Raw genomic sequence first — 16,235 nt, 5'->3', positions numbered from 1 at the left:
AGCCATCACATCAGGAAAGTCTTTCTCCTCTTTCCACTCGGGGCTCAGCCATACTTCCAGACGGAAAAAAAAATCCCAGCGCAACGCACAGAAAGGTCGAATTGGTCCTGGGGCCTCTGGAAGACCACACTAACCAATGAGCGCTTGCTACATCACAGGCCCCACCCTCAAGCCGGCAGCGGCCTCCGCCACGCGTCGCTGACCCGGAACTAAAGGGCTGCGTGGCGCCGGATTCTGGCGTCATCTCCACTACAGCGATGGCGGCACAGGGAGCAGCTGCGGCGGTTGCGGCGGCGACTTCAGGGGTCGCGGGGGAGGGCGATCCCGGGCCCGGGGAGAATGCGGCGGTCGAGGGGACCGCCCCGTCCCCGGGCCGCGTCTCTCCCCCGACCCCGGCGCGCGGCGAGCCGGAAGTCACCGTGGAGATCGGAGAAACGTACCTGTGCCGACGCCCGGACAGCACCTGGCGTGAGGGCGGGGCCCAAGGCCAGGGGGCGGGGTCTGAGGGCGGGTTCTCTGAGGGGCGGGTCGTCATGGGGGCGGGGCTTGAGGGAAGGACGCGGAGTTTCGGGCCCTCCCGGGAGTCGCCTCCAAACCCCAGTAGCCAAGACAGTCACCGAGTTCTTCTGAGAGCTCCCATTCCACTTGCTTGTCCGATCTTAGGCTTCATTGCCTTTTCAGACAAAACCGTGGTTCCTTGCTGGTGTCTCTTGCCTCTGCGACTTCCTCTTCCAGCCCTCTTCTACAACCGCCGGCGGAAAGGACCTACGAAAACACAAAAAAACGAGCTTCCCTTTCCCTTCCCTCCCCTCCCCTCATCTTCAAAATAAACCCCAAATTCCTTAGAATGGCCTGCATCTTTGTGACCTCTCTGGTTTCTAGCCACCCCTAGCAAAGGCCATTGCCAGAGCAGACCACATTGTACCCGCTGAAGACCATATGCCTTTTACCGCCTGTGCCCGCTGCTTTGAGTGCTCTTTCTTCCCTTTCTCCTGGTTCACCTGGCTAGGTGTTACTCAACCTTTTAACATACCCCTAACTCCTGTGATGCCATTACTGACTCCCTTCAGGCAAAGTGAGTCGTTCCCTTCTGTATGTGCCTGCAACATTTTCTTCATACCTGAGTCAGCCATGGTATATGTGACATTATGTTGTCATTGTCTGTCTGCGTCTTCCCCTATCAAAGTGGGGATTTCTGGAGGGCAGGACCTCTTGTGATTCACTGCTATGTCCTCTCTACCCAGCAATAACGCAGAATAGGACCAGACACGCAGTGGTTGACTTACTCATTTGTTGAATGGTCTGCTAGTTGTCAGGCACTATGCTAAAAGCTTTAGAGGCATTAACTCACCCTCTGAGGCGGGCACTATTATCCCTGTTTTGTAGATGAAGAAACTGAGGCTCAACCAAAATAATTTGCAGTTAAGTGAGGGAAGCGGGGAGCTAGGATTATATATAAACCCAGAGCCAGCCCTCCTGACTCCCGAACAGATGAACAACTGAGTATAAAGCAAGCATTGAATTTGGAGCCAGACTTAAACGCTTCTTAGCACTTTTCAAATATGTGAGCCTGGGTAAGCCTCAGTTTTCCCTCTGCAAAGTAAGAGTAGCAGCTCTAGCCTGGCCTACATCCCAGGCAGTGATCGATGGAGTGGCAGACGTAGGCAGGTGACGTTAACTTACGTATGGTCCTGGAATCTGGAAACTGCTTCTCGGTGTGAAGGATCCTTCTTGTTCCATCCCTGCCTGCCTTGCTGATGATCCTAGCCTTTTTCTTTCACAGATTCTGCTGAAGTGATTCAGTCTCGAGTGAACGATCAGGAGGGCCGAGAGGAATTCTATGTACACTACGTGGGCTGTGAGTGACTTGGGGGTATCCGGGCCTGGGTGGGGGGAGAGGCGTGGAAGGGCAGCAGCCTCATGGCCCATCCTCACAGTTAACAGGCGACTGGACGAATGGGTAGACAAGAACCGGCTGGCGCTGACCAAGACAGTGAAAGACGCCGTGCAGAAGAACTCCGAGAAGTACCTGAGCGAGCTGGCCGAGCAGCCTGAGCGCAAGATCACTCGCAACCAAAAGCGCAAGCACGACGAGATCAACCATGTGCAGAAGGTCCGGGCCCCCGCCCCCTCCCCCTCTCCAAGGCCCCAGGAGGCTCGGCACCTCTGCCAGCTCCCTTGAGTCCCAGTGCCAAAAGCACAGCAGCTCCCATTTCCTAAGCGGTATGTCAGGGCCTTTACCTATGGTTTGTCAAATATTCTTCACAGAGGAGAAAAGTGAGGCTCGGAGAGGGCAAGCACTTGGCTACAGTCTCACAGCAAGGAAATGGCGCAGCTGGGACTGGAAGTCAGGCCTCCTGCCCTAGTAGCCTCCTTTTTGTCTCCTATTTGCTGGGCCGCCTTAGACAAAGAACTGAAGTCTAAAGGAAGGAAGAGAACGAATGATATTGGGCACTCGGCTTCTGCCAGGCACCATGCTGCGTCCTGCACTTACATAAGCTCGTCATATCCTTCCTAACAATTCAGTGCCACGGGGATCGCGGTTTCTGTAGATGAGAAAACAGGATCAGAGAGGTTAGGTAACATGCCCAAGGTTACACAGCTAGGAAAAGGGTGGGCTGGAATTAGAATAATAATGTTAAGCATTTATTGGCTGGTGAGCCAAAGTTATAGGCTAAGTATTTTAATACATGATCTCACTGAAGTTTCACAGCAGCCTTGTGAGGTAACCATCATTATTATCTCCAGTTTTACGCGGAAGAGCAGATAGGTTTAAGAACCGAGTCAGGAATTGTCTGACTTCAGGGCACCAGCCCTTAACCATGACTTTGCCATGGCCTAGAAACTTGGGCCACTTGATCCAACACCTGGAAGGATCCTTCTTGATCCAAAACCTGGGTATTTTTCCCCAACCCGTGACACCCCTGGGGGTTACTTCCCCGCCCCCCCAGCCTCAGTTTCTTGATCTGTAAAATGGGGATTGCAGATGAGACCAGGGTTTATCGAGTTCTCAGGCACTTAGGCATTCATTAGTTCCAGCCAGTGTGATTTCTCCCTTCTGAGTGCTCATTGTGTGATTTGGGGCACTGTTTTTCCAACTGGGGCATAGCCACATTAGCTAACCGACTTTTAAATTTAAAAATGAAAGAGGGGCACCTGGCTGGCTCAGTTGGTGAGAATGCAACTCTTTTTTTTTTTTTTTAATTTTTTTAAGATTTTATTTATTTATTTGACAGATAGAGATACAGCCAGTGAGAGAGGGAACACAAGCAGGGGGAGCAGGAGAGGAAGAAGCAGGCTTCTAGCGTAGGATCCTGATGTGGGGCTTGATCCCAGAACGCCGGGATCACGCCCTGAGCCAAAGGCAGACGCTTAACAACTAAGCCACCCAGCCGCCCCTAGAATGCAACTCTTGATCTCGGGGTTGGGAGTTTAAGCCCCATGTTGGGTGGAGAGATTGCTTAAAAAAAATAAAAATATGGGGCGCTTGGGTGGCTCAGTCGGTCAAGTGCCCGACTTGATCTCAGCTCAGGTCTTGATCTCTGGGTCATGAGTTCAAGCCCTGCGTTGGGCTCCATGCAGGGTGTGGAGCCTGCCAGAAAAAAAGAGAGAGAGAGAGGAAGGAAGGAAGGAAGGAAGAGAAAGGAAGGAAGGAAAGAAAGAAAGAAAAAGAAAGAAAGGAATAGGATAAGATAGGAAATATGAGAGTACATTGCACTTTATTAAAGGTAAGTATTGTTTTTGAGAAGCTTTTATTTCAGTACAAATACATGTCCTGTGTATACACAAACAGGTCAGCTGGTTTACAGTGCTAACTGCGTTTCCTGCTGTGGGTTGTGATAAAAAAAAAATTGAAATACCCTGAGCTAGAAAGACCCCTCAGGGTCTAAGGCAGCAGTGTCCAATTGACCTTCCTGTGATAAGTGGAAATACATCCGTACTGTTGGATAGAGCCGTGCCACTAACCGTATGTGGTGACCGAGCCCTTGAAATGTGTCAGTGTGGCTAAAAATTAAATTCATGTTAAACGTAATGAATTCAAATAGCCACACGTGGCCAGGTCTAAGTGTCTCTTAGTTCCTCGAGCAGGTTGCACTGGCAAATTAAAGTCTCAAAAATGTACCTCGAAGCTGGTAGTCAGCAGGGTAGATGACAATGAGCCAGTGGTGATAAAATCAGAGGAGGGATAATGGGCGAGTTAATAATCAGCAAGGTTCTTCAGAGCATTCTTAATGTTTAATTCCAAATAAATTGCAGCATTTAAGAAAAGTAGTGTTTTTGTAGTTCTTTAACGCATTTGCAGAAGAGGATTGGCTTTTGTGAGAGATGGGAAGTGGGTTTTTAAAGAGGCATATGAGGAGGAAAATCTTTCTTCCCTCCTCTTTGCAGGGGTTAGGCTCAGAGTTGGACCAACCGGGGGCCTGTGCTCAACGGTGCTGGGTACCAGTTCTGTAACCTCACCTCTCTCTGCCTCAGTTTCCTCTTTGTGCAGTGTGGATAATGAGCACTCCTGTCTCAGGGTCTTTGTGAGGACGAAAGAAAATACTGTCTCTGGAACGCTTGGCGCTTGGAATAAATGGCAGCTAGCTAGTCCCCAAGGGCAGATGCCCTCACCTCTCCCTGCCTGTTTACTTCTCTGTCAAATAGAAATAAAAAGGGTACATCTCAGGCTGGCTGAAAAGGTTACACGAGGCTGTCCAGGCAGAGTGCTTTGTGGAAGGGGGTCTGGGTTAAACGCTGACTCCTTCCCTTCTCAGCTGCGGGGCAAGGCCGCTGTCCGCCTGGTGTAGCTCCTAGGCCTTCGTGGGCCCATCTCCACGATCGGGCTGTGCGTGGTTTGCTCCTACAGAGTCCGGCTTGGAACAGGGTGTGCCGTGACCGTGACAGAACTTTTCAGTCTCTGCTTGCTAAGGACTTGGAAAATCCGGGAAACTAAGCGGGAGCGGTCAGAGGGGATTGCTAACCAGTGCATTCCCAACTGGGAAAGACAGGGCGTGTTCTGTGTCTAGAATACAGTCCGGAGGGGGCGGGCAGGGCACAAGGCCTTGAAGGACAGGAAAGAGCACAGTAGAAACAATTAAACACGATGGCTCACAAAACCGCCTCATCTCACACTCCCCCGGCTCACGCTCTGTTCGAGGTCGAACGAGTGGTTTTTGGCGGCAAAGGAGAGGGAACTGCGCGCACAGCGCGAAGGCTACAAAAAGAGGGGAGTTGGGAGTGTAGATGTGAAGGGGCTGCGACCGGAGGCTGGGGATCTGCGGAGACTTAGTTAATGGTCCAGACTGGAGATGGTGGCAGTGGCTCTTTGGAGCTGGACGGAGGAGAATTCCAGAGAGGGACCGATTGCAGAGACGTCGAGGAGGTAGAATCGACGGCCCGGGGCCCTTAGTGGAATGCCAGGCTGAGAGGAGGAGGTGTGAAGGGCAGAGCTGCTCTTGGTCTTGGGCCGCTGGGCCGAGGGTGATGCTCCCAGTGAGACGGGGACCCCAGGGGGATGAATAAGCTCGAGGGGAGGACGGGTTGAGTTCCCTTCTGGATGCCTAGAGTCCGATGTGCCTGTGGGTGGGAGCTCGGGGAGCAGGCGGCTCGCTGGATCTGGTCAGGAAAGTGGTCCAGTCACGCTGGGGAGTCCAGCCCCACTTGCTGCTGTGGGCGCAGAAGAGAAAACCTGAGATCTGTCTCCCGATGATTCTGGCCGAGCCGGGTTGCTTCTTCTGTGTAGCTGGAGCTCTTAGCAGCCCAAGGCCTGGGACCAGACCTCCTGATCCTAGCCCCGTTCATCTGGCAAAAGGTCCAAACTTGGGCATCAGGGGTGTGGGGGGGGGGGTGGGAAAGCAGGAGACGAGTTTGGCCCAGCCAGCTTCAAAACCGAGGAAAACAAGTCCGCGTCCTGTGGTTATTGTCATTCAGGGGATGAGGTCTGGAAGACAGGAGGGAAGCCCTGGGTTCTGCTTTAGGGGAGGGACGGCTTGACCGCCACTTCTGCTCACCTCTGTTCACGGCTCTGTCCTTGCCCAGACCTATGCAGAGATGGACCCCACCACAGCAGCCTTGGAAAAGGAACACGAGGCGGTAAGCAGGGGCCGGGCTCCTGACTGCGGGCCCTCCCTCGCCCGGCTGTCCTTGCCCCGACTGAGCCAGCCACTGCCCTGCACTCCCACCCTACCCACAGATCACCAAGGTGAAGTACGTGGACAAGATCCACATCGGGAACTATGAAATCGATGCCTGGTACTTCTCACCGTTCCCCGAGGACTATGGGAAACAGCCCAAGCTATGGCTCTGCGAGTACTGCCTCAAGTACATGAAATTCGAGAAGAGCTACCGCTTCCACTTGGTGAGACTGGGCTAGCAGGGCCTGGTGGGAGCGGGGCGTGCAGGCTGAGGGCCGAGGCAGCAGCCATAGGGAAGAGACACAGGTCCAGAGGAGTCGAGCACAAGGAGAAGCTCCCCATGGCTCCAGACATCTGGGTTCTAGGCCTGGCCTGGCCTTTGCTGGAGTGACCTTGGCCAACTTGCGGCCTTCCCCCAGGCCTTGGTTTCCTCTTCTGTGGCATGGGGACAGTAATCCCTGCCCTTACCACCTCCTCGGGTCACCCCAGACACTCCATGTTTATCAAGGCCAGCCCAGTGCCAGGTTCCTCAGGGCAAAAGAGGAAGCGAGCACAGCCCCCGAGCAATGGGACTGGAAGGTATGGACAGAGGGGAAGTGTTGGCAGGGGCGGGATGGGCGTGGGGTGCTGGGGGCCTCAGCACTGGCATGGCAGGGCGTTCCCCAAGGGGCGTAACCTGAGGCAAATGTATGCGGTTTAGGGGTCGCCACTGTCATGGACGAGAGCCTTCCAGAGCCCTCCAGAGCCAGGCCGACCTGAACTTGGGACCATCTAGCTGTGTGATATCCAAGCCAGTTACTTAGCCTCTCTGCGCCTCGGTTTCTTCATCTGTAAAATAGGCTCTGTGTCCTCAGGTAGTTGGGAGGGTTACTGGACGTAGGTGAAGTATGGAGCCCAGGGTCTATAGATGGGGAAGCAGAAAGTGGAGACCTGTTGCAAGCCACACGAGGTGGGATGGGGGCACCCAGCAGAAAACCTCAAGGCCTCAAGGCTTCGTCGTCCCCCCGCCCCTCCCCCAGGGCCAGTGTCAGTGGCGGCAGCCCCCCGGGAAGGAGATCTATCGCAAGAGCAACATCTCTGTGTACGAGGTAGACGGCAAAGACCACAAGGTGAGTTCGGGGGCCCAAGTGCTGTGGGGACGTGGGGGAAGCACCTCCTGGATGAGCCTCGTTGTCACCGAAGGGTAGAGGCCAGCCTGAGGACAAGCCCCCCCTGGGGAAAGGCCCGTGAGGTCATGCTTAGCCTGGCGCTTGGCCTGGGGTTGGTGCCCTGTAAACGGCCCTGTGGTGCGAGCCTTGGGGACTTGGTTTCCGTTCTGTCCCTGAAGACTTTGCTCCTGACGGGGTGGCTTAGTTTTGGCCAGTTCTGGCGCCCAGAGTAGAGATTGTCATGCCTGAGGCTGCTTCTAGAAGTGCTTTCTCTTTCCGCCTGAAGGAAAAGGTTTCTAACCTGGGAGGGGACAACTTTGTAAGAGACTTGTTGCCCGAGAGCTGTGTGGCCCTGATGGCGGAGTTCCTCGTTTCTGGCAGAAGGAGCTCAGTGGGGCAGGGTGGGGCAGTTGGGGCCTTGCTGTGCTGCCATTGAGCCCCTGGCCCTTGCCTGGTCCGTCTGGGAAGCTCTCACCAAATGTCCCTATTTCCCATGGCAGGGGACAGTAGAGGGTAAGGCAGAGAGAACAGGCTTGTGCGTGGCTCCTGCTTGGAACTGGGCTGTCATTGACTAGCTGACCTTGGGCAAGGTACTTAACATTGTTTGTTCCTATTTCCTCATCTGTAAAATAGGAGTCATGATATGTTTACCTAATAGGATTGTTGGTGGAGCAAATGAGACAGCAATGGCAAGCACTTAACACGGTGTCTGGCATCAAAAGGAGGTGCTTAGTAAACATGGGCCTTTGTTATTATTGGTGACCTTCTTGGGTTCAGCCAGCCTTGAGATAAATAGCTCAAGGGGAATATTTGCTCCCCCCCCTCCCCGCCTGGGTCCCCCCCCCCCCCCCCCGCTTTGCCTTTCTGAGCATGAGCAGGGGGAGTGGCAGAAAGGGCTCCAGCAGGAGGGTGGGCGTTCTTTCTAGCCGTCCCCTGTTCACTTTGAAGCCTCAGCCAAGGACTTCCCCTTCCCAGAACCTCAGTTTCCTCCTAGGTAAAATGGGCTAGCAATGCTGGGCTTCACAATTGTGAGAAGAATCATCCACTCAAATAAGAGTGGATGTAAAAGGTGTCATAAACCAGAGGGCCTCTGGATCTCTGCCATGAAGTCAATGTCAGGGTCTCGTTATCCGTCCGGATGTTGGTCTCGAGCCCAGGTGGGTGTCTGGGCCTACGGCAAGGAGGCTGCTACGGCCCAGCGGGGGAGCACGACCAAGTGGGCAGACAGCTCAGGCTTTGGAATCAGGCTCAAAGCTCATCCGCTCAGCAAACATTTACCAGGCACCAAGCTTCATGCTTAGCCTCGTGCTGGGTGCTGGGGATTCAGCCGTGAAGAAGACAGAACTCCTATACCAGTTTGAATCCTGCCCTGGCACTCACCAGCCGTGGGGCCTTACACACCGGCCACTTACCTCCTCTGAGCTCAGTTTCCTGATCTGAAACATAAGAGTTAATGGCCCTGAAGACTGAACTCCTATTTAGCACTTGGAAGTGGTACCTGATTGGGACGCCTGGCTGGCTCAGTCGGTAGAGCGTGCGACCCCTGATCTCGGGGTTGTGAGTTCCAGCCCTGTGCTGGGGGTAGAGATTGACTTAAAAATAAAATCTTAAAAAAAAAAAAAAAAAGCTTTTTCTGCCCTTGAGTCCTGTCCCCATGCTATAACTGAAAAAACACCGGGGCGCCTGGGTGGCACAGCGGTTAAGCATCTGCCTTCGGCTCAGGGTGTGATCCCGGCGTTCTGGGATCGAGCCCCACATCAGGCTCCTCCGCTATGAGCCTGCTTCTTCCTCTCCCACTCCCCCTGCTTGTGTTCCCTCTCTCGCTGGCTGTCTCTATCTCTGTCAAATAAATAAATAAAATCTTTAAAAAAACAAAAACAAACAAAAAACACCTTTGGGGCACTTGGGTGGCTCAGTCGGTTGAGTGTCTGACTCTTGATTTTGGCTCAGGTCATGATCTCAGGGTCGTGAGACTGAGCCCTGCATCGGGCTTTGCGCTCAGTGCGGAGCTGGCCTGGGATTCTCCGTCTCCCTCTGTCCCCCCCCCCCCGCTCATGCACACACTCTCCCTCTAAATAAGTAAATAAAATCTTAAAAAAACAGAACAACTCACTTTTTGCACTAGGGGGAACGAGAAGTGGTCACTGATTAATCCAGCTCTCCAGTTTTTAGTTTCCCTGTCCATCAGAAAATGACTATAAGACTCCTTTCAGTTCTAAATATTCCTGGTCTGGGGAGGAGCCCATTCTCACCGGCCTGGCACCGGCTGCTCTCTGAAGGCTGGCATTTGCGGAGTGGGGTGGCAGCAACTGCCCAGGCCACAGGGAAGCTGGGTGGGGAGTTATACCTGTGCCCTGAGCCTGCTTCCACCTTCCCCACCCCTCAGATTTATTGTCAGAACCTGTGTCTGCTGGCCAAGCTTTTCCTGGACCACAAGACCTTGTACTTCGACGTGGAGCCCTTCGTCTTTTACATCTTGACCGAGGTGGACAGGCAGGGGGCCCACATCGTTGGCTACTTCTCTAAGGTGCTGGTTTGGGAAGCCCGGGTTGAGGGAGGGTGGGGACGAACGCACCGGCGAAGGGGCTGAGCCTCCGCAGAGGTCCTGACCACGTACCCCTGTAGGAGAAGGAGTCTCCGGATGGGAACAACGTGGCCTGCATCCTGACTCTGCCCCCCTACCAGCGCCGTGGCTATGGAAAGTTCCTCATTGCTTTCAGTGAGTGGTTCCTGGCCAACGGAGGAAGGGGCAGCTGTGGCGGGGGTGCCAGGGCGGGGCTGGGTCCTCCGAACTCTCCTTTCCACCGCTGCCAGGTTACGAGCTCTCCAAGTTAGAAAGCACAGTAGGCTCCCCCGAGAAGCCGCTGTCGGACCTGGGCAAGCTCAGCTACCGCAGTTACTGGTCTTGGGTCCTGCTGGAGATCCTGCGAGACTTCCGGGGCACACTGTCCATCAAGGACCTCAGGTGAGGGCCCTGGAACCCTCAAAGAGGGAGGGACTCTTCTAAGGTTGGCCGTGATCCTGTGTCCTTGTCCCCTTTTGCTGTCCCAGTCAGACCCCGTAAGGGCACGCTCCCCAACGTCCGCGCTAACCCCTTTCTGCAGCCAGATGACCAGCATCACCCAGAATGACATCATCAGCACCCTACAGTCCCTCAACATGGTCAAGTACTGGAAGGGCCAGCATGTGATCTGTGTCACACCCAAGCTCGTAGAAGAACACCTCAAAAGCGCCCAGTATAAGAAACCACCCATAACAGGTAGGTGGGGGGCTGCCCAGGGTGCATGTGTGGTGGGGGGTAGGTGTTAAGACCTACGGGGAGCCAAAGCTACCTTTTGGCTGTTACATGATCCCAAACTAGTCTGACCAGCTCCTGGGACGGAAGCCTGGGGCAGGCTCCTCATTCCCAGGCTTCCCTGCCCCCTCCCCAGGACTCACTAGGCCCTTGTTCTCACCTCGAGGTGAAACCTGGCCCGGGCCCAGAGGCCCAGCCCAGCCTCTCATGCCTCTCTCCCCACAGTGGACTCGGTCTGTCTCAAGTGGGCACCCCCCAAGCACAAGCAAGTCAAACTCTCCAAGAAGTGAGTGGCCTGCGCCCCTGCTGCTGGACCCGTGTCTCCCCGCCCCCCTCCCACCGCCCCACCTGTAAATATGTACAGACCTGTTTCATCATTTTTTTAATAAAGTAAGTTCTGCCAGTGGTTCTGGACTTTGGAGGCGGGAGGGAGAGGCCAAGAGCTGATGTTCCTCGTTGCACGTCACACACACAGCCAGTTGTGCTCAAAACATTTTACTCCTGCTTGTTCTTTCTATCCCTCACCCCAGATCCAGGCCCAGTTCCGGGGGGGGCTCAGTCCTCCGGAGTCTAGGAGTCGAGGTTCAGGGAGGGCATGGCAGCCGAGGGGGCAAGATTGGGGCCTTTCCCGTTCTTGCAGACATGCTGCCCAGAGGCAGCCCCAGCTCAGAAGACAGGAAGGGGGTGAAGTGATGGGGCTCATCAGGCAGAAGTGGGAGGCGCTGGAGCCAGCCCTTCAGCAGCAATGAGCTGGGCAGGTGCCCAGTCTTCTGGAAACAAAGTGGGGAGCCAGGGCTCATTTTCATCACTCAGTGTCCTCAGGGGCTCCCTAGGAGCCCCACCAGCAGGTGGGGATGGCCAGAGGTTCTAGCCGATACCACCGGGAGTCAGCCTCCTGCCTGTGGGCTGTAGCCCCAAAGAACAAACCCAGAAGAGGGGGCTCCTGCAGGCCCGGGGGGAAGGAGTGGCTCAAGCCCGTCCCCAGGCCCAAAAGAGGTCAGGGAAGGGCCAGGTCCGTTCCTGGGCCAGGCATCTGTCCTCGGGTGCGGTGTGGACGTGGAAGCAGGGTCAGCTCCCAGGATGACTAGCTCAACAGACGAGGCCCAGCGTCAGGCCTAGTGGCAGCAGAAGGATGAGCCCCAGTAAGCCCCGGGCTGGGGCTGAGCTGAAGGCCTGACGGTTGACACACAGATGGCCATCAGGCTGGGACTCCTGGACTTGTGGCACCACACGAGGCTGGAGCTCTGTCACTTGATAGTGAATCCAGGAGGCATAGCTGGAGGTCAGAGTGTACACGCCAGGCCTGTTGGGGGCCCCACAGGCATCGCCCCAGCTCACAATGCCTGCTAGGTACCAGAGGCCCCCGACAGGGCAGGAGAGTGGGCCCCCAGAGTCACCCTGCAGAGAAAAGCCACACAGTAACTGTCAGGTCAGCCACGCCAGCCCCTCCGGCCCCCATCCGCCAAGAGGCACCTGTCTCACTGGAGCCCCTGCGTTTACCTGGCAGGCATCCTTGCCCCCCTTCACGTAGCCGGCGCACAGCATGTCCTGCTGGATAAAGTGGGGCTCCTCGGGCTTGGCATTGATGTTGTACAGGCAGTTACACGTCTCACGGCTGATCAGGGGCACCTCAAGTTGCTGTAGCTGCCGGGGGGCCAGGAGGCTCACTGGAGGAGCAGAAGATGCTTACCCGGGGCCTCCTACCCGGAGCCGGGCGCCCCTCCCCCCATGCCGCCTGACCTCAGCGCCCACCTCACCTGCGGGCGCCACGTGGCCCCACCCGGTGACGGTACACTGGAGGCCGTTGGGGAAGGAGGCGTTGGCTGCAGGGAGGCAGATGGGCCGGATGTAGCGGGAGAAGGTGACCGGCCTACTGAGACGGAGGAGCGCGATGTCTCCGGGCGAGCCCTCCTGGTTGTAGCTGGTGTGGGGAATGACCTCTGCCACCGTGCGGACCTCGGCCTCGGGGCTGTAGGAGTCCAGCTGGTGGGCCCCCAGCTTGATCTCATAGTCTTCCTTGAGGTGCTCCCTGCAGGCGGAGGGGCCGAGGCTGGGACCCAGGAGACCTCTCCGAGTTCCCTGATCCCCTTCGGGGATCCGGGTTCCATCCAGCCCCACGTTCCGGTCGCAGGCAAAGGGCCTTTTAGATCCCAGACGGCATCCTCGTTCTATCCTGTGACCTGGGACCTCTGGCCTTCCCTCCTGACTAATCCTTTCAGACTTAATTATTGCTACCCCTGGACCCAACCCAAGAGCTCCAACCTCTGGCCTCAACGGACCCCGGAATTTTGACCTTAGCCCATTTTAGACTCCCCCCTCCCCCTCCCCCGCCCCCCAGCTGGTACCTGGGGAAGCAGTGAGCAGCTGAGAGCACCCACTGCTCGGACACGAGAGAACCGCCGCACACGTGGGTGCCGTCGTAGGTGATGCTGACCTGCCAGGGCCACTGGCCGGGGGCTGCGCCGCTACCGCCGGTGATGCGTGCTTGGGGGGCCACACCGCAGACGGCTATCCGGGGAGCAAGGGGTGGGGGTCAGGTCCTTCTGGGGCCCCCTGGGGGTCAGGTCCTTCTGGGACCCCCGCCCCAGGTCTGAATTCAGGCCTGCTGCTTCCTGACAATCTGGTTTGGAGCTTGGGAAGGGAGTGCACAGGAGCCAGCCACCTGCGTGTCCCCGTCCCGCTGCTCAGCGGGCACGGTTGGTTCTGCGCCCCCTACCGTCCTCGTCGCCCAACTCGGGTTTCGTCCAGCTCCCTTCCTCTCGGGTCCTCCTACCTTCCGTCCAGTCCACTCCTTACAAGTCAGAAGATCTTTATAAACCACAAAGCTGATCAGGTCACACCTGGGCTTCAATCCTTTCCTGCCTCCACACTGCCCTTAAGATGCATTCCAGACCTTCCAGGACACTACCACCTACTCCAGCCATCCCTCCGGACACTTCCTGTCACACACACACCGGCCACACACTTGTTTGCCTCTAGACCTTTGCTGGATCGATCCAGGTCACCCTGCCGAGTATCCTGTTCCCCCTCCCTACTCAGCTCCGCAAACCTATTTGCCAATGGAGGCGATTCAAACGTCAGCCTGTCCTTAAGCTGCCCTTGACTGGGCTGGCTGAGCTGGACGATGCTGGGAGCTCCCGGGGGTGGGGGGGTGGCCCGTGCGTCCCCCAATACTGCCCCATCACACAACTGTTTTGCTGGTGTCTGTGACCACGTTTCAACTGCCCCAATCCGGGCATTCCCTAGTGACAGGGACTGGAGCAGATCTCCTTGTCCCCAGCGCCCAGCACAGGGCTGGGCACACAGCTGGAGTCATGGATAAGCTTCGAACAAACAACAGGACTCCCACACTGAACATCTGGTTCCCAGGACGGCCTCACCCCCACTGAGGCTGCCGCTTGGATCAGACCCCAACAGCCCTTGACAAAGTCACCTTCCCGGGAGCAGAGAAAACTGTCCAGCCAAGCTCCTCCTTCTCTCCTCATAATAACGACAATAGCTACTATTTCGTGATGGCTCAAGCTGGGCCGCGAGAGGGCCTTTCACTTCCTTTATCTCCGGGAGTCCTCACTGGGCCCCAGAAGCCAAACACCACCGACTTCATTCTTGAGGTGAGGGGACTGGCCAGGAATACACAGCCGGTAGTGTGCCGTCAGGCGGGGGTTGAAAACCAGACTCAGAGTCGCGTGGGGTGCCTTGCAAGAAAGGAAACCCCTGCTTGGTTTTCCTTCCTTTGGAGTCAGACCTGGGTTTAAAATCCCAGCTATGTCTCTTACTGGCTGTGTGCTCTTGGGCAAGTCCGTTCTCCGTACCTCGGCTTCTTTCTCCATAGAACGACGGCTATAATCGCCATCGCACAGACCAATGGGAGGATTTACATAAGGCAGTAAGGGTGGGTGAGATGGCCCTACCGGAGAGAGGGTCAGGCCCTCTCGAAACATTCCATTGGAATCTGAGTCCAATTCCCCTTCCTATCCCCTCCCCCACACAAGCCTCACCTTCATCCCCATCAGCTCCTGGAGCAAGAGAGAAAGAGGGAAGGGTAAACAGGAAAGACCAGAGTTCCCAGACCCCTTAGCACCTGCCACTTCTCCGGAGGACTGTGCCCCCCACCCCCGAGGAGGCCAAAGCTGAAGGGAGAGAGGCCCAGAGCTAGGGAGGCTGAAGCCGGGGCTTCTTGAGCCCAGGATAAGGGATGTGCCCAGAAAAGGGCTATGCCCTCGGCCTATGTCCACCACCCCTCCCCCCCAAGCCCCACACTCTCTGACCGCCGCAAATACTCACCAAGGCTGGACCGGAATAATCCAAGGAAAAGCAGAATGGCTACAGCCCCCAGCCACCCAGGCCCCAGGCCTGCCCTGTGGGCCATGGCCCAGGACCAGGGCCCCTGGGGAGAGACACCAGGCACCCGAGGGAAGGTACCTAGGGCTGGTTTCAAAGGCAAGTTCCAGGTATCGGCCCCAGCGGGAAGGGATCCTGGAATCCGCGCTGGGAAGGAGGAAGAGACGTCCAAGGCTAGCTTCGAAGGCAGGGATCAGGCACAAAGCCCGTGAGGATACGTCTCTAGCCGGGCCTGGCTCCGCAGGGACCTTCCAGAGTCGTTGATCCCCGGAGAAAGGCACCTACCTGCCTGCCCCTCCCCTAGTCCCGCCCTCCTCGCTTAGCCCCGCCAGCTTTTCTTGCTCACACACAGTCCTAAATCCTCCCAGACCCCCAGGCTGTGTGTGTGTGTGTGTGTGTGTGTGTGTGTGTGTGTGTGTGTGTGAGGACTGGAAATCCCTGAAAGCTAGACTCCCTAGAATGTGACCCCACTGCCCTCTGTCCCAGGTCTTGCAAGTCTCCCAGACCAGTTATGTCCCCCAGGGCCTGGCCCAGCCTGTGCTGGGGCGGCTGTGCTCCTCCTCTCTTCCCTCCTCAGGCCTGGGGTCTGAGCCCAGGACACCCAGGCCTGCTTCGGGCCTGCCGTTCCAGGCCCTTCTCTAGTGCCCGCAGCTTCATCTGTGCGAGGTGAGGTATGTTGAGTGTGATGGGAGAGCCAATCATCTCCCAAATATCTCCCGAGTGCCTACTGTGTTCCAGGCACAGGGGACAGAACAGACACCATCTCTGCGTTTGCTGAGCTCACCGTGAAATAGGGGTGACAGCTCTGAATCAAGTAATCACACAGCAATTACAGAACAAGTTCAAGCTAGGCACGATGATAAAGAAGGGGACCGGTTCACAGGAGCATCACACAGCCTGGCATCACGAAGGGCTCCTCGGGAAGGTGCTATTAGAACCGAGGCCCGAGGGGCCCTGGGAAGGTGTTAAGGCAGGTGGAGGAGAAGGGCGGTCCGGGGAAAGCGTTCTCGGGTGGAACAAGCGCGTGGCACGGGCCCAGGGGCAGGAGGCCCGTGTGCCCAGGTTGGGGGTCGGGTTTATCCTCTGTGGGTCTGTGGGCAACTGGGCATGTGTGTTGGCTTCCAGCCTCAGGAACACAGAGCCCCACTCCCCCACCTACTTTGCCTAAGACTAGGGCCTCTTAGCCAAAACGTCAGGGCCCCTCCTGGAGGGCAGGGAATTCCTGGAGTGGGTGAGGGGCTAGAGGCTAACTGCTGGGGAGGAGGGGGCACCACTGGACACGGCGGGGGGGGGGGGGTCTGGGTAGAGGGTGGGTGTAGTAAATGTTTGTGGTGG

The 16,235-nt window shown here is 56.5% G+C and overlaps 2 protein-coding genes across 2 annotated transcripts; one reads left to right on the top strand and one right to left on the bottom strand.

Annotated features, from left to right (window-relative positions):
• The first annotated feature begins 204 nt into the window (after positions 1-204).
• KAT8 (lysine acetyltransferase 8) lies at positions 205-10,965 on the top strand. The gene is made up of 11 exons (XM_045786065.2): positions 205-468; positions 1,784-1,858; positions 1,938-2,113; positions 6,022-6,075; positions 6,176-6,340; positions 7,136-7,225; positions 9,651-9,791; positions 9,890-9,983; positions 10,079-10,229; positions 10,369-10,523; positions 10,785-10,965. Exons 1-11 carry the CDS (start codon positions 258-260, stop codon positions 10,847-10,849), a joined length of 1,377 nt encoding a protein of 458 aa, XP_045642021.1. The 5' UTR covers positions 205-257; the 3' UTR covers positions 10,850-10,965.
• A 73-nt stretch (positions 10,966-11,038) lies between these two features.
• On the bottom strand, positions 11,039-15,201 carry PRSS8 (serine protease 8). The gene is made up of 5 exons (XM_045786066.2): positions 14,844-15,201; positions 12,905-13,067; positions 12,317-12,588; positions 12,060-12,226; positions 11,039-11,957 (listed from the first exon to the last, which is right to left on the bottom strand). Exons 1-5 carry the CDS (start codon positions 14,926-14,928, stop codon positions 11,649-11,651), a joined length of 996 nt encoding a protein of 331 aa, XP_045642022.1. The 5' UTR covers positions 14,929-15,201; the 3' UTR covers positions 11,039-11,648.
• Between the last annotated feature and the right edge of the window lie 1,034 nt (positions 15,202-16,235).

This window comes from Ursus americanus, chromosome 2, assembly GCF_024610735.1.
Source record: "Ursus americanus isolate L20-20 chromosome 2, mUrsAme1.1.p, whole genome shotgun sequence".
NCBI lineage: Eukaryota > Metazoa > Chordata > Mammalia > Carnivora > Ursidae > Ursus > Ursus americanus.
This window is presented reverse-complemented; position numbering and strand designations above follow the sequence as displayed.

Excerpts from the sequence above, each read along its gene's own strand:
- PRSS8 (XM_045786066.2), bottom strand. The coding sequence starts at position 14,928 with ATGGCCCACAGGGCAGGCCTGGGGCCTGGGTGGCTGGGGGCTGTAGCC. Across the intron at positions 12,589-12,904 it reads GCTGCTCACTGCTTCCCCAG|GGAGCACCTCAAGGAAGACT; the intron begins GTACCAGCTGGG and ends CTCCGCCTGCAG. Across the intron at positions 11,958-12,059 it reads GGGGCAAGGATGCCTGCCAG|GGTGACTCTGGGGGCCCACT; the intron begins GTAAACGCAGGG and ends TTTTCTCTGCAG.
- KAT8 (XM_045786065.2), top strand. The coding sequence starts at position 258 with ATGGCGGCACAGGGAGCAGCTGCGGCGGTTGCGGCGGCGACTTCAGGG. Across the intron at positions 469-1,783 it reads ACGCCCGGACAGCACCTGGC|ATTCTGCTGAAGTGATTCAG; the intron begins GTGAGGGCGGGG and ends TTTCTTTCACAG. Across the intron at positions 10,524-10,784 it reads TAAGAAACCACCCATAACAG|TGGACTCGGTCTGTCTCAAG; the intron begins GTAGGTGGGGGG and ends CTCTCCCCACAG.